This window comes from Hippocampus zosterae, chromosome 1 (genome assembly GCF_025434085.1).
Source record: "Hippocampus zosterae strain Florida chromosome 1, ASM2543408v3, whole genome shotgun sequence".
In the NCBI taxonomy this organism is placed as follows: domain Eukaryota; kingdom Metazoa; phylum Chordata; class Actinopteri; order Syngnathiformes; family Syngnathidae; genus Hippocampus; species Hippocampus zosterae.
Genome location: NC_067451.1, coordinates 18,335,428 through 18,355,047, shown reverse-complemented (window position 1 = coordinate 18,355,047; position 19,620 = coordinate 18,335,428). Strand labels below are relative to the sequence as shown.

Here is a 19,620-nt window from a genome sequence, read left to right as displayed (position 1 = left end):
ACCCCTGGGGCCTTGCCACCGAGGAGCTTTTTAACCACAACGGTGACTTCAGCCACAGAGATAGGAGAGCCTACCTCAGAGTCCCCGGGTTCTGCTTCCTCCAAGGAAGACGTGTTGGTGGAGTTGAGGAGGTCTTCGAAGTACTCTGCCACCGGTTCACAACGTCCCGAGTCGAAGTCAGCAGCGCCCCATCCCCACTGTACACAGTGTTAGTGGTGCACTGCTTCCCCCTCCTGAGACGTCGTATGGTGGACCAGAATTTCCTCGAAGACGTCCAGAAGTCGGCTTCCATGGCCTCACCAAACTCTTCCCACGCTCGGGTTTTTGCCTCGGCGACCACCGAAGCTGCGTTCCGCTTGGCCAGTCGATACCCGTCAGCTGCCTCTGGGGTCCCACAGGCCATAAAGGCTCGATAGGACTCCTTCTTCAGCTTGACGGCATCCCTTACTGCTGGTGTCCACCAGCGAGTACGGGGGTTGCCGCCACGACAGGCACCAACCACCTTACGGCCACAACTCAAATTGGCTGCCTCAACAATAGAGGCACGGAACATGGTCCACTCGGGCTCAATGTCCCCCGCCTCCTCCGGAACATGGGAAAAGCTCTGTCGAAGGTGGGAGTTGAAACTCCTTCCGACAGGGGATTCCGCCAGACGCTCCCAACAAACCCTCACAATACGTTTGGGTCTGCCAGGACGGACCGGCATCTTCCCCCACCATTGGAGCCTACTCACCACCGGGTGGTGATCAGTTGACAGCTCCGCCCCTCTCTTCACCCGAGTGTCCAGAACATGCGGCCGCAAATCCGATGATACAACTACAAAGTCGATCATCGAACTGCGGCCTAGGGTGTCCTGGTGCCAAGTGCACATATGGACACCCTTATGTTTGAACAAGGTGTTCGTTATGGACAATCCGTGGCGAGCACAGAAGTCCAATAACAAAACACCACTCGAGTTCTGATCGGGGGGGCCGTTCCTCCCAATCACGCCCCTCCAGGTCTCACTGTCATTGCCCACGTGAGCATTGAAGTCCCCCGGCAGAACAAGGGAGTCCCCAGCAGGAGTGCTCTCCAGCACACCCTCCAGGGACTCCAAAAAGGGTGGGTATGCTTAGCTGCTGTTTGGTGCATATGCACAAACAACAGTCAAGACCCGTCCACCCACCCGAAGGCGGAGGGAGGCAACCCTCTCGTCTACCGGTGTGAACCCCAATGTACAGGCACTGAGCCGGGGTGCAATGAGTATGCCCACACCTGCTCTGCACCTCTCACTGTGAGCAACTCCAGAGTGGAAGAGAGTCCAACCCCTCTCGAGAGAACTGGTACCAGAACCCAGGCTGTGTGTGGAGGCAAGTCCGACTATATCCAGTCGGAAATTCTCTGCCTCACACACCAGCTCGGGCTCCTTCCCTGCCAGAGAGGTGACATTCCATGTCCCAAGAGCTAGCTTCTGCAGCCGAGAATCGGACCGCCAGGGTCCCCGCCTTTGGCTGCCGTCCAGCTCACATTGCACCCGACCCCTTTGGCCCCTCTCATGGGTGGTGAGCCCATGGGAAGGGGGACCCACGTTGCCTCTTCGGGCTGTGCCCGGCCGGGCCCCATGGGTGTAGGCCCGGCCACCAGGCGCTTGTCAACGAGCCCCACCTCCAGGCCTGGCTCCAGAGTGGGGCCCCGGTGACCCGCGTCCGGGCAAGGGAAACCTTGGTCCATCTATTGTATTCATCATAAGGGTCAATGAGCCGTGCTTTGTCTGGCCACTCACCTAGAACCTGTTTGCCATGGGTGACCCTGCCAGGGGCATAAAGCCCCAGACAACTTAGCTCCTAGGATCATTGTGACACGCAAACCCCTCCACCACGGTAAGGTGACGGCTCACGCAGGGGCTTCCTCTTTCCAAAAATAACAATTGAAATTTAAAACTTAACTTACAAGAATTACTCTGGAAAAAATGTCTCTGGTATTCAAAATTACTTTCTGATCTCTCAGCTCATTAATTGTACATTTTAATAGATGCTCTCATGTTTCTTTGGCTCACACCGCCACCTGCAAACATAGTCAATGCAGGCTACTCGAGGACACAGATATAAGCCTGTCATCCATTGCCTGTTTTAACCCACTAAAATAAACGCATGCGAGATCGGCGGGGCGTGTTTCAGGCAGTCGTCATTGACATAGGTGTCCCTCAGTGACAGACCGATAGGTTCGTCGGGACTTGACGCAGTTAATGATGGTTACACTGACGGATGACGTCATTTGTCAGAAAACTGGGCGGACAGACCCCTTCGGTCAGTAATGACGGAATGCCGCCCTCTGCAAAAGAGACCTTGCATTCTGAATATGTATATGTGTGTATATATTGTTTTTCTCGTAACATTAAGATTTACAAGCTTCAAAACAAACATTAGCAGTGAGTCAGCTTTGATGCTGCTACGAATACTGATACTGATCATTTCTGAGTCCCCCCCCCCCAAAAAAAAAAAGACTTCACCAATCATCGTTCGGATCAGCACCAAAAGAAATCATATCTTTGATGGTAGTAATGAAAAATGCATGCAATGGCTTATTAATTGATCAAGGTCTAAAATTGCATATGACCCAGATTTTAACCGTATTTTTTTTTCTTTTACCAATCTGCATGGTTCTTCTTCTAAACTGCCCAACACCAAATTTTATGTATTTAGTTTATTTAATCGTATCAAGAAAACAACATACTGCCTTTTTAACAAGGGCTCTTTTTCAGATGAATTCCAAGCGTGGTTTCTCCTGTTGAATATCAAATTTGCCGCCTGTTATTTGGACAAATGAGTTAATTTCTCCCCCACTTCAAGTATAAGACCCAATACATTATAATAGAAACCTTATTTAATAACACAACATCGCATTTCCAAGAGAACTTCACTGTAGGCCATCTTACCAACAAATAGTGATAAAATCCCCCCCAAAAAATCTCTACCACGGTGATAGTTGTGTCTAAATTTGTTTCCTGTGGTGCGTTTCCCATCAGAATCCAACTTTAAAACGCATGACGCCATCATCTTGAAACTGAATCGCCAATTTAAATGGCCTGCTTTTTGTTTTGCTTTGTTTTGTTTTCATACACCAAACTACTGACTCCTATGGCCGCTGCCTTTAAGGTGTATCCCTCGCCTCCATCTGACTACAGGTGAAAAGCAAGTGGGTCCTTATTAGTGTTAGAATAGCTCTGTGTTTTTTGATTTTTTTTTTATGTGCCTTCTATCATTGAACCTCAACTCCCCCATGTGACAATGTGTGACCAATTCACAATTAGGATTCTGGTGACGATATGTATTCATGCTTCTGATGTGCACCTGCATTTTCTCTCGCACGTACCTGTGCAAAAAGACAAATAACGTGTTGAATTCACAGAGACCTACGAAATACAGTATTTATTTTAACCGTAGATTTCACAACATTCAAAATCAACAATACTTGCTCTGACAAAATAGAGCAAATCTTCAATTTTAAGATTTTTGGTTCTTGTTGTTGTTTGGAATTTGTGGCCAACATGCAGAACAAGCAAAGTTTGAACTTTTGCTACCAAGACCCGCTTATGTTCATTCAAGTTAGCTGTTGTTAGAACAGAACAGAACAGAAATCCTATTTTGCAGAGCGACAATCATTAGCACACGTCTATGTTGCATACACGTACACGATATCACCTCGAACGCAGCGTTGCGTCACCAAAGAAGAGTCGCCGTCGTCTCCAAGGGTAGCTATCATGTGTTCCGCTCATATCATCTCTCTCGTGCACACTTATTTTTCTTTCCCGTCGCCCAGTTTCTTGCTGCTGCGTCTTACTTTGAAGCCACAGTGTTTTACAAAGCTGTGGAGCTGATGACAGGAAGCTCTTTTGTTCAGGAGATGTGATTAAAAAAGAAACAAAAAAAAATGCTGCCTACCAATCTAAATTGATTCAGCCAAAAGGTACAATTGAGTGCCAGAACAGCACAAATACACGTTCACCATAGCGTAACCTTTTTTCATCCCATGTTAAAATAATAATAATAATTATGAGGGAAAACTACATCAGTGGCCGACATTCAAATGATTATTATTTCATCATATAATTATTATTATTATTATGAAATAACAATCATAATAATAATAATAATTATATGATGATGTGAAGGTAAATTGTAAATAGTACTGCGATTTATCCATTTGTGTTCATATTGTATTTAATTGAAAGATGTTTGTTGTTTTTTTCTCTTCTTCTTTCTACATACATTCTTGCTGCTGGAGGCTGTAAATTTCCCCATTGTGGGACAAATAAAGGATATCTTATCTTATCTTATTAAGTGAAGCACCATTTCTTCATCTCAGTCGCTTCTAAATAACTCTCCATCTAAGAGTTCCCTTCCCCCATCCATTCTTAAAAGCCTCTCACATTTAATGGCCTTATTTGCATCCTGTGAAGTATTTATATTTACAAGAAGCCACTCTGCTATTACTTATGCATGTATGTTGTTGCCACCCTGCTCAATAATTCATCAAGTCCCCAGAAGGTTTGAAGTCAGGATTGTTCCCAGAGTTCCGGATTTCACACCGCAGGGAAATATTGAAGAACTGTATACTACAATGAGTAATCCCAATTCTAAGGCCATTTGACAAAATGCTTTGTTTTATTTGCAATTGCAAATTCCGTGGGATTCATGAAAGGGGCTCATTGACAAGCTGGCTGATAATGTAGTTCACTGATATGGTCAAGGGCGGCCAGTGGTCCAGTGGTTAGCGCGTTGACTTTGCAGTGCACAGGTCGTGGGTTCGATTCCGGCTCCAGCCGTGTTGTGTGGAGTTTGTATGTTCTCCCTGGTTTTCTCCGGTAGTTCGGTCTCCTCCCACATTCCAAAATCATGAATGGCAGGTTAATGGAACACTCTAAATTGTCCCGAGGTCTGAGTGTGAGCATGGATGGTTGCTGGTCTCTGCGTGGCCTGCGATTGGCTGGCAACCGGTTCAGGGTGTCCCCCCCCCCTACTGCCCGGAGACATCTGGGACAGGCTCCAGCACCCTCCACCACCCTTTTGAGGATATAGCGGATTGGAAAATGGATAGATGGATGATATTGTCGACTGAGAGCAACAGCTCGGGAAAAATATTATTTCATTAACAAAAGACACAATTCTATCAATTGGGGCATTTGTTTGGTGCCTCCTTCATTTCTGATCCTTAAAAGAGTTGTAGGCAACTCCGAGGTTGTGTGTGGAGTTAACATGTCTTCTCTGTACTTATGTGGCTTTTCTCTGGCAACTCCGCTTCCATCCAATTTCCAAAAACCTATATTGCAGGTTATTGAAAGCTCTAAATTGTCCAAAATAGCGACAAGCCCCCGCCTCTTAAATAAATATATTGATCAAGCATAAATTCCAGCTTCCCTGTAGCCCTGACGACGTGACTGAATGGATGGATCGATGGATGGATGAACCTTGTAAATTTTTTTTGTATCTTAGATATTTTTGAAGATAGTCTTGACATCCAAAACATAACTGCTTTAAAATCACATAAGCACATTGACATCGTGAGAAAGTCAAGGTTAAAATATGAGTGACATCGCTGCGAAAAGTGAATTACAATAGGCACATGGCATTGATTCAGCTTAGTTATACGAGAAAACCCTCTGCCTTGACGACGAGAGGTCATGTGAGCCTGGCCTTCCTTTCCAGACATTTGAACATGACAAGCTTTCACATTCTTTCACCCTCAGGCTCATAGTGCACACTGCACACTTCCCCCTGTCGTATCTCTGTCTCCTGTTGTTAAGGCGTTCAAGACTCACGATAATGAGCGTAACAAAGTCAGCCCTGGGCAGGGACGCGTGACATGTTAAACCTGACACAAAGGTAATGGGACGGATCAGTATGTGCACATAAATGTTGCAGAACACCTGAGGCCGTAGGCTCACCAAGCTTTTGCACGGTTTGATGACTCGTTGCGCTTCGAGGGGAAAAAAAAAAAGAACACAAGTCTGGGTAAAGTCGGGGCAGCTTGTTGTGTTGTGCCCCATTGGCAGTCAAAGAAAACTGCTCCGCTTAACCTTCATTGTGAGCATAACACGTCGCTTAGGGAGTTTGTTCTTTTCTGCGTGTGCCAGGTTTGTACAACTCTGCCGACAGCTGGATGATTGTGCCCAACATCAAGCAGAACCACTACACGGTGCACGGCCTGCAGAGTGGCACGCGCTATGTCTTCTTCGTCAAGGCTATCAACCAGGCAGGAAGCCGCAACAGTGAGCCGACCCGCCTCAAAACCAACAGTAAGTCATCTGACACTTGTCTGCGGCTTCTCTATGAATATTTACAAGCCTTATTAGTTTGGTTTTTGATAGCTGATGCCACACACAACTGTTCTCGTTTGTACTTTTCTGCAAAGCCCACAGTGGCAGTGGCTTTCAGGTGCTTTTCGACAATCGCAGTTTTCTCCTTCGGTTTAATGGTTGGTGCTAATATGAATTATCTTCAAGTTGCTTTTCATGGTCTTACGTTCGAGCCCATTGTTTTGGACCTGCCGTAATTTCTGGGCTAAAAACGGCTACGTTTTTCACATGCTTTGAACCCTTCAACTTTAACAATTATCTGGCCAATTTCTGGATTTTTACGGTTTAATGAGGTTCATGCTTCAGGGTTCATCCCAGTTCTCCCTAGCCTGAACCAGATGAATCAAAATGAATCATTTCTTCATAGTATCAATCTGGAACTGCTCCAGTGTGATCTGCTTGGGAAAAGAGGGAACTCAATACAATACTTCATGCTGATTGTGCGATGCGTCAACTTGTGCATGCCTACCAAACTTGTGTTTTGACCAATCCTGGCGACGGATGAAAACGTCACCGGGAGACCAGCTGAGTTCCATTATCTCAATGATTGGCACGAATGGCATTGTGGCATTGAGTGACAGTGTCGTTTTTGCAACATAACCATGTGGATAATGGGCATCTTAACATGGCCTTCATTTTTGGAATCAAGCCATGTGACAACCGAGAAAAGTTTTAGTCAAAACCGCATGTCGCACCCCGCATGTCGCATTCATCTCTGACTGTCACAAATCAAGAAAGCTTCTTAACAGCCTTTATTTTCCAGATAATTTAGAAAAGTCGCCCCCCGCCCCAAAAAAAAGAGTTGTTTCACACAAGCCACGACTAGAGGAGATAACACAAAACTGTTTAAGTCTATCATTTCCTCTTTTCATATGTGACAGTATTGTATCTTTTATATTTCACGTTGACCAGCGACATTCTCACACCAGCGCACTTAACGGCGCGCCGAAAATAATACGGCGGAAATGATGGACCAACAATGATGAATTTGACCTCGCAATAGGCGAAGAGTGGGGACAAACAGTTTGTGTTTCAGGAACAGAAACTATTCGTACAGTAATTACTGTGTAGATAAAAACAATAATTCAAACTAAAACAAATAATAAAACAGTGCTACAGAAAATAACATGAGTGTTGAACAGCAACCACAGAACCACCACTAATTGAACATTTGTAATTCTCACCAATATTATAAACTGCAATGTAAGTAATCCAAGGCCACCACGGAAACGAACACAACACTGTTCTTTCTATTCTAAGGCCACTCACTCTGTAGTGCTGAAGGATGCAGAGTTAAAAACCGGTGCCACGTCGCCGATTTTGGATGTTAAATTGCAAAAGTATTTCAGTGAAGCTTAAATGGAGTTGATATGATGACTCCTCTGCGCGCCTGTCAGCAGCTGAGCTGCCGCATTGGGGATTAACCATAATCTGAACACACTGCTGAGTAAAAACAACATGAAACGCAAAAAGACACAAAAAGTTGCGTTTCAAAGTTTTTCAGACTTTTCTTGAAATAACAAAATAAACATTTTTTTTAACTGCAGTCAAACCTCTCAAACCAAAAACTTTTTATTCCACTGGTTGAGCTCAGACACGTTTACAGTGATTTTTTTTTCCAATTTAAAAAGTAGTGTTTTATATGTACTGAATTACATACAACTGATATGGGTTTTCACTTACAAATACTGAGGTAAATAGCCAAACTAAAAGACCCTATCATCAAGGTCGATCAGGTCACATGCAGTCACGTTGATGACAAATTGTCCTTTTCATTCAAAACAACATAAATCCAAACTGAAATGACATTTCCATTTTCATATGGATTAAAATAAATAGTTCAATAAGGCAAAACATGAACCCTCTCACAAATCCAAAACAAAAATATCAGGAAAGGTTTCAGAATGTTTTCCATTTAAATAAAAACACAAAGAACCACAAGAAAGAACACTTCTCGCGCATGCAAAAGACACCCAAAGGTGTATGCTTGAATAACAAACATTCAAATGAGTGCAAAAGGAATAAATCCACAGTTCAACTGAGTGATAAACATGAACATATTTTCTCGGACAGTGAATTATATATAGTATACTAGACAGGATATATGTTAACAGTGACTGAATTGAAATGGCAAATTGTTTCTGACATCAGAGGCATTTCAGTCGCATTTGTACAGAAAGTATTTGGGTAATTAAAATTGGGCAACTGAAAACCTAAACCTCCTTTCTACTTTGGTCAATTCGATTTCATTTTGATGTAATTAAAAAATATATATCAGTTCATTTAATGTAAAATTTCCTAATCTAATTTCCCTCACAGATTGGATGAAGCACCTGTCACTTTGTGTTGTATTTGAACCAAAACGATTTTACGAGTATAGCTAAATTCAAAAAGCTTTTACATACGAAAGATTTTATTGATTAAACAGCAGAGAAATTAATTCTGCTCTGTTGTATAAAACAAATTAGTTTTCTTTTTGTGTGTGTGTGTGTGTGTGTGTGTGTGTGGTGTGTGTGTGTGGGGGGGGGGGGGCGGTTGGGTGTGTGTGTGTGTGTGTGTGTGTGTGCGTGTGTGTGTGTGTGTATAATATATAATATATATAAATGGTTACTTCGAAACCCACAGTCACGGTTGACCACGAAACAACTAGTAGCTCAGTGTTCCAACATCCACAAACGGCAACTGCTGTCACAACTTGAGATTGATGAGGTACAACGCAGGTTCCATGGTGAAGGGCCCCAGGCTGCCAGATCAGAGGAGGAGGTCATACCAGTGATTGGGAGGCAAGCTCCAATGAATGCAGATGATGAGATTGGGAGGCCAGCCCTAATGAATGAAATGCTGAGCGAGGCAGCAACTCACCTGAAAGCTAAAGTCATGGCGAGAATGAAAGCTGGGCAACCTAGAAACCGACTACAACGGCTATGTGAAGTACCACCTGAAATTCTCATGGAAAGAATTAACAATCACGGAAAGCTGATATACGCTTCAGCATCAGTGATTCTTGAGATGCTTGGCTATAAGAGCAACCAGTGGAGCCATGAGATACGTTACCCACCATGGAAAATACAATACAGTACACGGTTGGAGGCTGAGATCAAGGCGGCTCGGAAAGATGTGAGTCAATTGACGGAGGCCCAGAGAAAGTGGGATGAAAAGGCCGAGACCCGAGAGGTACATCCAGATGACCATACCTGAAGCACTCGAAACTGCCAAACAAAGGCTCCAAGCCTTGTCCAGCCACCTAAAGTGGTACACGACAGAAAATGAGGCCAGACGAATAAACAGGCTGTTCGCAACACAACCTGCGAAAGTGTACGCTCAGTGGCAGGGTCCTAACAACAGAGCTGACCCACCAAGACTGGAAACTGAAAGGTACTGGAAAGGCATATGGGAGAAGGAGGTTGCACATAACAGCAGTGCACAATGGCTGGTGACCCTGAGAGAGGAGCACAGCAACCTCCCTGAACAGAACCCAGTTACTATAACAGTGGCAGACATACAGGAAAGAGTCTCAGATATGAAGAACTGGACAGCACCAGGCCCGGACATGGTCCACACCTACTGGCTAAAGAATCTCACAGCACTCCATGAGCGCCTACCAGCACAAATGAACCAGCTGCTGAGGGATGGGACTCACCCAGGATGGCTAACCGAAGGGCGAACGATCCTGATCATGAATGATCCCTCAAAGGGTGCAGTCCCATCCAACTATCGGCCAATAACCTGTCTCTCCACAACATGGAAGCTCATGTCAGGCATCATTCCGGCTAAGATAATTGTGAGTCGTCACCTTACCGTGGTGGAGGGGTTTGTGTGTCCCAATGATCCTAGAAGCTAAGTTGTCTGGGGCTTTATGCCCCTGGCAGGGTCACCCATGGCAAACAGGTTCTAGGTGAGGGGCCAGACAAAGCACGGCTCAAAGACCCCAATGATGAATACAATAAATGGATCTAGGTTTCCCTTGCCCGGACGCGGGCCACCAGGGCCCCCCTCTGGAGCCAGGCCTGGAGGTGGGGCTCGTTGGCAAGCGCCTGGTGGCCGGGCCTACACCCGTGGGGCCCGGCCGGGCATAGCCCGAAGAGGCAACGTGGGTCCCCCTTCCCATGGGCTCACCACCCATGAGAGGGGCCAAAGGGGTCGGGTGCAATGTGAGCTGGGCGGCAGCCAAAGGCGGGGACCCTGGCGGTCCGATCCTCGGCTGCAGAAGCTAGCTCTTGGGACATGGAATGTCACCTCTCTGGCAGGGAAGGAGCCCGAGCTGGTGTGTGAGGCAGAGAATTTCCGACTGGATATAGTCGGACTTGCCTCCACACACAGCCTGGGTTCTGGTACCAGTTCTCTCGAGAGGGGTTGGACTCTCTTCCACTCTGGAGTTGCTCACGGTGAGAGGCGCAGAGCAGGTGTGGGCATACTCATTGCCCCCCGGCTCAGTGCCTGTACATTAGGGTTCACACCGGTAGACGAGAGGGTTGCCTCCCTCCGTCTTCGGGTGGGTGGACGGGTCCTGACTGTTGTTTGTGCATATGCACCAAACGGCAGCTCAGCATACCCACCCTTTTTGGAGTCCTTGGAGGGTGTGCTGGAGAGTACTCCTGCTGGGGACTCCCTTGTTCTGCTGGGGGACTTCAATGCTCACGTGGGCAATGACAGTGTGACCTGGAGGGGCGTGATTGGGAGGAACAGCCCCCCTGATCAGAACTCGAGTGGTGTTTTGTTATTGGACTTCTGTGCTCGCCACGGATTGTCCATAACGAACACCTTGTTCAAACATAAGGGTGTCCATATGTGCACTTGGCACCAGGACACCCTAGGCCGCAGTTCGATGATCGACTTTGTAGTTGTGTCATCGGATTTGCGGCCGCATGTTCTGGACACTCGGGTGAAGAGAGGGGCGGAGCTGTCAACTGATCACCACCTGCTGGTGAGTAGGCTCCGACGGTGGGGGAAGATGCCGGTCCGTCCTGGCAGACCCAAACGTATAGTGAGGGTTTGTTGGGAGCGTCTGGCGGAATCCCCTGTTGGAAGGAGTTTCAACTCCCACCTCCGACAGAGCTTTTCCAATGTGCCGGGGGAGGCGGGGGACATTGAGCCCGAGTGGACCATGTTCCGTGCCTCTATTGTTGAGGCGGCCAATCTGAGTTGTGGCCGTAAGGTGGTTGGTGCCTGTCGTGGCGGCAATCCCCATACTCGCCGGTGGACACCAGCAGTCGTTGTGAACCGCTGGGCAGAGTACTTCGAAGACCTCCTCAACTCCACCAACACGTCTTCCTTGGAGGAAGCAGAGCCTGGGGACTCTGAGGTGGGCTCTCCTATCTCTGTGGTTGAAGTCACTGATGTGGTTAAAAAGCTCCTCGGTGGCAAGCCGCCCGGAGTTCCTCAAGGCTCTGGATGTTGTGGGGCTGTCCTGGTTGACACGCCTCTGCAACATCGCATGGTCAACGGGGAGAGTGCCTCTGGATTGGCAGACCGGGGTGGTAGTCCCTCTTTTTAAAAAGGGGGACCGGAGGGTGTGTTCCAACTACAGAGGGATCACACTCCTCAGCCTCCCTGGTAAGGTCTATTCAGGGGTGCTGGAGAGGATGGTCCGTCAGGAAGTCGAGCCTCAGATTGAGGAGGAGCAGTGTGGTTTTCGTCCCGGCCGTGGAACAGTGGACCAGCTCTACACCCTTAGCAGGGTCCTTGAGGGTATGTGGGAATTCGCCCAACCAGTCTACATGTGTTTTGTGGACTTAGAGAAGGCGTTTGACCGTGTCCCTCGGGGAGTTCTGTGGGGGGTGCTTCGTGGGTATGGGGTACCGAACCCCCTGATACGGGCTGTTCGGTCACTATACCACCGATGTCAGAGTTTGGTTCGCATTGCCGGCAGTAAGTCGGAATCGTTTCCAGTGGGGGTAGGACTCCGCCAAGTCTGCCCTTTGTCGCCGATTCTGTTCATAACCTTTATGGACAGAATTTCTAGGCGTAGCCGAAGCGTTGAGGGGGTCCGTTTTGGGGGCCACAGTCTTGCATCCCTGCTTTTTGCAGATGATGTGGTGCTGTTGGCTCCTTCAAACGGGGCTCTCCAACTCTCACTGGAGCGTTTCGCAGCTGAGTGTGAAGCGGTTGGGATGAAAATCAGCACCTCCAAATCTGAAACCATGGTCCTCAGTCGGAAAAGGGTGGAGTGCCCCCTCCGGGTCGGGGAGGAGATCTTACCCCAAGTGGAGGAGTTCAAGTATCTTGGGGTCTTGTTAATGAGTGGGGGTAGGAGGGAGCGGGAGATCGACAGGCGGATCGGTGCAGCGTCTGTTGTGATGCGGACGTTGTATCGGTCTGTCGTGGTGAAGAAGGAGCTGAGCCAAAGGGCGAAGCTCTCAATTTACCGGTCGATCTACGTCCCAACCCTCACCTATGGTCACGAGCTATGGGTCGTGACCGAAAGAACGAGATCCCGGATACAAGCGGCTGAAATGAGTTTTCTCCGCAGGGTGTCCGGGCTCTCCCTTAGAGATAAGGTGAGAAGCTCAGTCATCCGGGAGGGGCTCAGAGTCGAGCCGCTTCTCCTCCACATCGAGAGGAGCCAGATGAGGTGGCTTGGGCATCAGATTCGGATGCCTCCTGAGCGCCTCCCCGGTGAGGTGTTTCGGTCATGTCACACCGGCAGGAGACCCCGAGGAAGACCCAGGACACGCTGGAGAGACTATGTCACCCAGCTTGCCTGGGAACGACTCTGGATGCCCCATGGAGAGCTGGAAGAAGTAGCAAGGGAGAGGGAAGTCTGGGCTTCCCTGCTAAAGCTGTTGCCCCCGCGACCCGGCCCCAGATAAGCGGTAGATGATGGATGGATGGATGGATGATTGTACACATGGATCAATACATGAGCGAAGCACCTAAGGGCATTGGTAGAGATACCAGAGGAGCCGAACATCAGCTCCTGGTGGACAGAACAGTCGCACAAGACTGCAGGTCCCGACGCACCAACCTGTGAACAGCCTGGATTGATTAAAAGAAAGCCTATGACATAATGTCACATACATGGATCACTGAATGCTTGGAGTTGTATAAGGTGAACAGGACCCTAAGAGCCTTCATTGCGAACTCGATGAGGATGTGGAAAACCACACTTGAAGCCAATGGCAAGGCACTTACCCAAGTGTCCATCAAATGTGGCATATACCAAGGTGATGCACTCTCCCCACTGCTGTTCTGCATAGGACTGAACCCCCAAAGCCAAGCAATCACCAAGACAGGCTATGGATACCGCCTCAGAAATTGAGCTACGATCAGTCACCTCCTCTACATGGATGACATAAAGCTGTGTGCTAAGAGCGAAAGGGACTTAGACTCCCTCATCTACACAACCAGGATCTACATCAGCGACATCGGGATGTCATTCGGGCTTGAGAAATGTAGTCGGATGGTGACTAAGAGAGGAAAGGTAGTCCGCACTGAAGGGGTCTCACTCCCTGAAGGAACAATAGCATACATTGAGGACAGCTACAAGTACCTCGGTATACCACAAGCCAATGGCAACCTCGAACTGGCAACAAGGAAAGCGGCTACGGCCAAATACCTCTAGCGAGTGAAGCAAGTCCTAAGAATGGCAAGAATAAGACCGGGCAATAAACAGCTATGCCCTGCCAGTGATCAGATACCCTGCAGGAATAATAAGGTGGCCAAAGGAAGAGATTCAGACCACGGATGTTAAGACCCGAAAGGTCCTAACCATGCATGGAGGGTTCCATCCCAAATCCAGCACCCTGAGACTGTACGCAAGCCGAAAGGAAGGAGACCGGGGACTAGTTAGTATGAGAGCCACTGTCCAGGATGAAACATCCAAGCTCCATGAATACATCAAGGAGAAGGCTCCAATGGATGACGTACTCAGAGAATGCCTCAGACAATAGGGAACAGAGGATGAGGTGCTGGAAGAGGGACAATCATGGAAAGACAAGCCCCTACACGGGATGTACCATCAGTCCACTGCTATACTTGTTCACACCCTCGTCACCTCGCGACTCGATTTATTCCCTTCTGTTGGGTCTCCCTCAAAAAACCCTCCATAAGCTTCAGCTGGTCCAAAATTCAGCCGCCCGCATTATCACACTCACACCATACATAAACCATATTACACCTGTCCTCCAACATCTCCACTGGCTCCCCATTTTACACCGCATTCAATATAAAATCCTGCTCCTCACATTCAAATCCATTCATAACCTAGCCCCTCCATACCTCTCTGACCTCATCCATATTCCTACGCCTGTCCGCTCTCTTCGTTCCTCCTCCTCTGTCCTCCACTCTGCCCCCCCCTGCTCGCCTCGTCACCATGGGAAATAGAGCATTCAGTCGCTCTGCTCCCCAGCTTTGGAACTCACTCCCAGCTGACCTTCGTAATTCAGACTCATTAACACATTTCAAATCCAGCCTCAAAACACATCTGTTTAGACAAGCCTATTCACTCGGACCATAAAGCCATTATTTTATTTATTTATTTATTTTTGTTGTATTTTTTCTAATCTTATTTGATGTTGTTTTTAACATTGTACTCGTGATTTTTAACTGCTTGTTGTAAGGTGTCCTTGAGTTTCTAGAAAGGCGCCCACAAATAAAATGTATTATTATTATTATTATATACCACACCAGACAAGACCCAAGGTGTAGGTTGTGCAAAGAGGCACCTGAGACGATCCAACACATAACTGCAGGGTGTAAGATTCTGGCAGGGAAAGCCTACATGGAACGCCATAACCAGGTGGCTGGCATAGTCTACCGAAACATCTGTGCCGAGTATGGACTGGAAACCCCAAGCTCAAAATGGGAAACACCTCCGAAGGTGGTGGAGAATGAAGCGAAGATCCTGTGGGACTTCCAGATCCAGACTGACAAGATGGTAATGGCGAACCAACCAGATATCGTGATCATAGATAAAGGGCAGAGGAAAGCCATTGTAGTGGATGTAGCGGTCCCAAGTGATGGAAACATCAGAAAGAAAGAACACGAGAAACTCGAGAAATACCAACGGCTCAGAGAGGAGCTGGAGAGAGCCTGGAAGGTAATGGTGACAGTCGTGCCTGTGGTGGTCGGAGCACTCGGGGCAGTGACCCCCAAACTAGATCAACAGATCCCGGGAACAACATCGGACATCTCAGTCCAGAAATGTGCAGTGCTGGGAACAGCAAGGATACTGCGCAGAACCCTCAAGCTTCCTGGCCTCTGGTAGAGGACCCGAGCTGAATGAGGGACGGACACTACCCAAGGGGTGAGACGAGGATTTTTTAAAATGTTATTTATATATATATCATCACTGTGCAGCCACAATAAGAAAAGCAAAGGTGGTGTACATGTATACAATACAAAAGTATTGAGATGCATATCCCATCCTACAAAAACACTTTCAGTTTGACTACTTCCAATTCTGTAGAAACAGACAGGAACATGCCCTATTATGTTCTAGCATGACAAACCAAAGTCCATTTAGGCCTGCTCGGATGAATTCAACATCAAAGTACCTGAGCAGACCACATACAGTCCCGCATACTTGATAATGCAGTTGTATTGTCACGTCACGTGCCCGCCAGCAGGTGGCGGGCTTTTCCCTCCGCCAACTGCACACCTGTCCGTAATTTCGGGCTGATTATCCTCCTTTATTAAGAGGCTCCAGCAGTCCACTCACTGCCGGAGAATTCCTTACCGTGCCATTGTTCTCTCGCGCTATTTCCTCGATTGATAACTACTCGTTGCCTTTTTGCCTTACGGCCATCACTCTTGTTATTCGCGTTGCCTCTAAATTGTATTTCTTTAGATTACCTATTCAGTACTTCCTCGCACTTTGTTTTTTAGCGAGCGTTTTCGGTTGTTTTCCTTATTCCTGGTCCTTATTTGACCAGCGCTTTTTGTTACCGTTTTCCCTGTCGGGCTCTTTCTGTTCGTTATTAAAAACTTTTTGTGTTCATACAAGATCTTTTCGTGTCTGCTTTACCTGGGATCCACCTCGTTATTTTGTTGTGCACGAGGCGATCTTTCATCGCCTCGGGCACAACGTGACAGAATTCTCCGGCCACCATGGATCCCGCAGACCTCGAAAAGATATTGTCCGCTCTTTCCCGACAAGAGCAACAGATGAGTCAGCACGGCCAAGCCTTTTCGGAACTCCGCGGCGCGGTCTCCATGCTGGCTCATCGGTTCGATGAATTAGAACCTCGGTTGGTCCGGGTGGAGGAGCAAGGACCATCTCCCCCCGGGGTTCGTTCAGTCATTCCTGAAGCGCCCTCATATCCTACTATGACGAGGGAGCCATCGCTTGCACACCCCCCTCGCTACGGGGGTGAGCACGGGCAGTGTGGACACTTCCTCCACCAATGCTCCCTCATTTTCGACCAACAACCATCTGCCTTCGCTAATGACGCCGCGAGAGTGGCTTATGTTATGAGTCTGTTGACAGGTCCGGCGGCGTCATGGGCGATAGCAACCAGTGACGCGAAGCCGAATCTCCGTACTTCGTTCCCCGACTTCGTGGCAGCGTTCCGCCGGGTGTTCCACCATCCCGTGCGGGGCAGAGAGGCAGAGGGCCGGCTACTCGCCCTCCACCAGGGAGAGCGATCGCTAGCAGATTACTCCATCGAGTTCCGGATCCTGGCCGCCCAGAGTGGATACGGTGATCGGGCGTTGTGTGGTCTGTTTCGCCGCGGACTAAACCCTCAACTCAAGGACGAGCTGGCGACCCGCGACCACAGCACCGACCTGGAGGAGCTAATCGACCTCTCCCTACTCATCTCCCTCCACAATCGCCTGAGGGAGCGAAGCCGGGAGCGTGGAGGTGACCGGTTCCAGTTCCGGCGTACATCCACGGAGGAACAGATGCAGCTGGGAGGCAAGGACGTTGGTGCGGAGGAAGGAAGGCGTCGTTTCAGCGATCGAGCGACGACTGACAGCGTTCAACCATCTCCTCACGCCGCAACCAGCTATCCGGGGTCGTCATTCCATGTCCACCCCGAGAACTGTGAGTCACGACCCCGCGCGTCACCCCCCGAGTCTAGGCGAGTCGACACGCGACCGGGACACCCCAACAGACTTGAGCTCGAGGGGGAGATATTTGGTGGGCCCCGTTCAAGGCGGGTTCGGGCCCTGGTAGACTCAGGAGCGGATGACTGTTTAATGGACACCAATCTCGCGTCCGAGCTGGGTTGTTTTTTGGAGGAATTGATGGATAAGAAGCGGGTTCGTGATCTTGATGGGCGTCTCCTGGCGGTAGTAACGCATAGAACGGAGCCGCTAAAACTTCTACTCTCCGGCAATCATATCGAGCATCGCCGGTTTTACGTAATGCGGTCCCGCAACGCTCGGATCGTCCTCGGATTAACCTGGCTTAAGACACATAACCCCGTGATTTCCTGGGCACGCCCGGCAATAGATAGATGGGGCCAGTATTGTTATCAACACTGTCTACAATCGGCCGTCGGGAAGCACGAACGTGTCACACCCCCCGAGGAGATCTGCCTTGACGGAGTGCCGGATTGCTATCGGGATCTTAAGGAAGTGTTCAGTGAGGATCGTGCACGCTCTTTGCCCCCACACCGCCCCTACGATTGCGCTATAGACCTGCAGGCGGGCGCTCCGTTGCCGACCTCGCGGCTGTATCAGGTGTCCCAACCCGAGCGCGAGGCGTTGACGGAGTACATCAACAGCTCGCTCGCTGCAGGTCTCATTAGACCATCGCGTTCACCGTTGGGGGTGGGTTTTTTCTTCGTAGGGAAGAAGGACAAGACCCTGCGACCCTGCGTAGACTATCGTGGATTAAACGAAATTACAATTAAAAATAGATACCCGCTACCCTTGTTGGACTCCGCCTTCGCCCCATTACAATCAGCCACCATTTTCTCAAAATTAGACTTACGCAGCGCTTACCACTTGGTTCGCATCCGGGAGGGTGACGAGTGGAAAACAGCTTTTAAGACCCCTCTGGGTCATTTCGAATACTTGGTTATGCCTTTTGGGCTGACAAACGCTCCTGCCGTGTTCCAGAACCTGATCAACGACGTTTTAAGGGACATGATTAACATTTTTTGTTTCGTTTATCTTGACGGCATTTTGATTTTTTCCCGGTCATTACACGAGCACCAGCAACACGTTAGGCTGGTGCTACAACGTCTACTGGAAAACCGGCTCTTCGTCAAGGCAGAAAAGTGTGAATTCCATGTCCCCGTCATCTCATTCCTGGGGTTCATTATCGAACAGGGCAGGTTAAGGGCGGACCCCATTAAGACGCGTGCAGTCACTAACTGGCCGGTTCCTACCAATCGCAAGGAACTGCAGCGCTTTTTGGGGTTCGCCAACTTCTACCGACGCTTCATCCGCGGTTACAGTCAGAAGGCGCTCCCCTTAACCCGCCTTACGTCCATTAAAATCTCATTTAAGTGGGACCCGACCGCGGATGCGGCGTTCACGAACCTGAAGGCGGCGTTTACAAGTCCCCCCGTACTACAACATCCTGTCCCTGATCTTCCTTTTATCATGGAAGTGGACGCCTCGGATTCAGGGGTGGGTGCGGTGCTGTCCCAACGTTCTCCGGTCGACCAGAAGCTGCACCGCTGCGCCTTCTTCTCCCGTCGACTCAGTGCTGCCGAGTCCAATTACGACGTGGGCAACCGTGAACTGTTGGCAGTAGTGACCACCTTGCAGGAGTGGCGGCACTGGCTCGAGGGGGCAAAGGAGCCTTTCACGGTCTACACGGATCATAAGAACCTCGCTTATCTCCGCTCCGCCAAGAGACTAAACGCCCGTCAGGCCCGGTGGGCCCTCTTCCTCACCAGGTTCGACTTTGTCCTCACCTACTCTCCCGGGTCTAAGAACACTAAGCCCGACGCCCTTTCCCGTCTCCACGAACCTGCGGGGAGGGACCGATCCCCGGAGACCATCCTCCCGACCCAGTGCATCGTGGGGGCCGTCCAATGGGAGATTGAGCAGCGGATCCAGGCAGCCCTGGAGGGGGTTCAGGTGCCGGCGGGGTGCCCAGCGGGGAGGCTGTTCGTACCTCCCCCCCTCCGATCTGAGGTTCTGCAGTGGGGACATGGGTCCAAGGTGGCATGTCACCCCGGGGTGAACCGGACGGTGCAACTCGTCGCCCAGCGGTTCTGGTGGCCGGAGCTCCGTAGTGACGTGACGGAGTTCATCAAGGCCTGCACCTCCTGCGCCTGCGGCAAGTCGTCCCATCAACCTCCGGCGGGACTGCTCCAGCCGTTGCCCATTCCTCCTCGCCCGTGGTCCCACATCGCTCTGGACTTCATCACGGGCCTCCCTCCTTC

General features: G+C 49.3%; 1 protein-coding gene across 2 annotated transcripts in view; it reads left to right on the top strand.

The window, feature by feature from the left end:
- The window catches only part of mid2 (midline 2), a 95,415-nt gene that overhangs the window by 64,640 nt on the left and 11,155 nt on the right, over positions 1-19,620 (top strand). For both annotated transcript variants that reach the window (XM_052066474.1, XM_052066466.1), the window contains one exon: positions 6,113-6,274. In XM_052066474.1, coding sequence (XP_051922434.1) covers positions 6,113-6,274 — 162 coding nt within the window. The remainder of the gene's footprint in view (positions 1-6,112; positions 6,275-19,620) is intronic.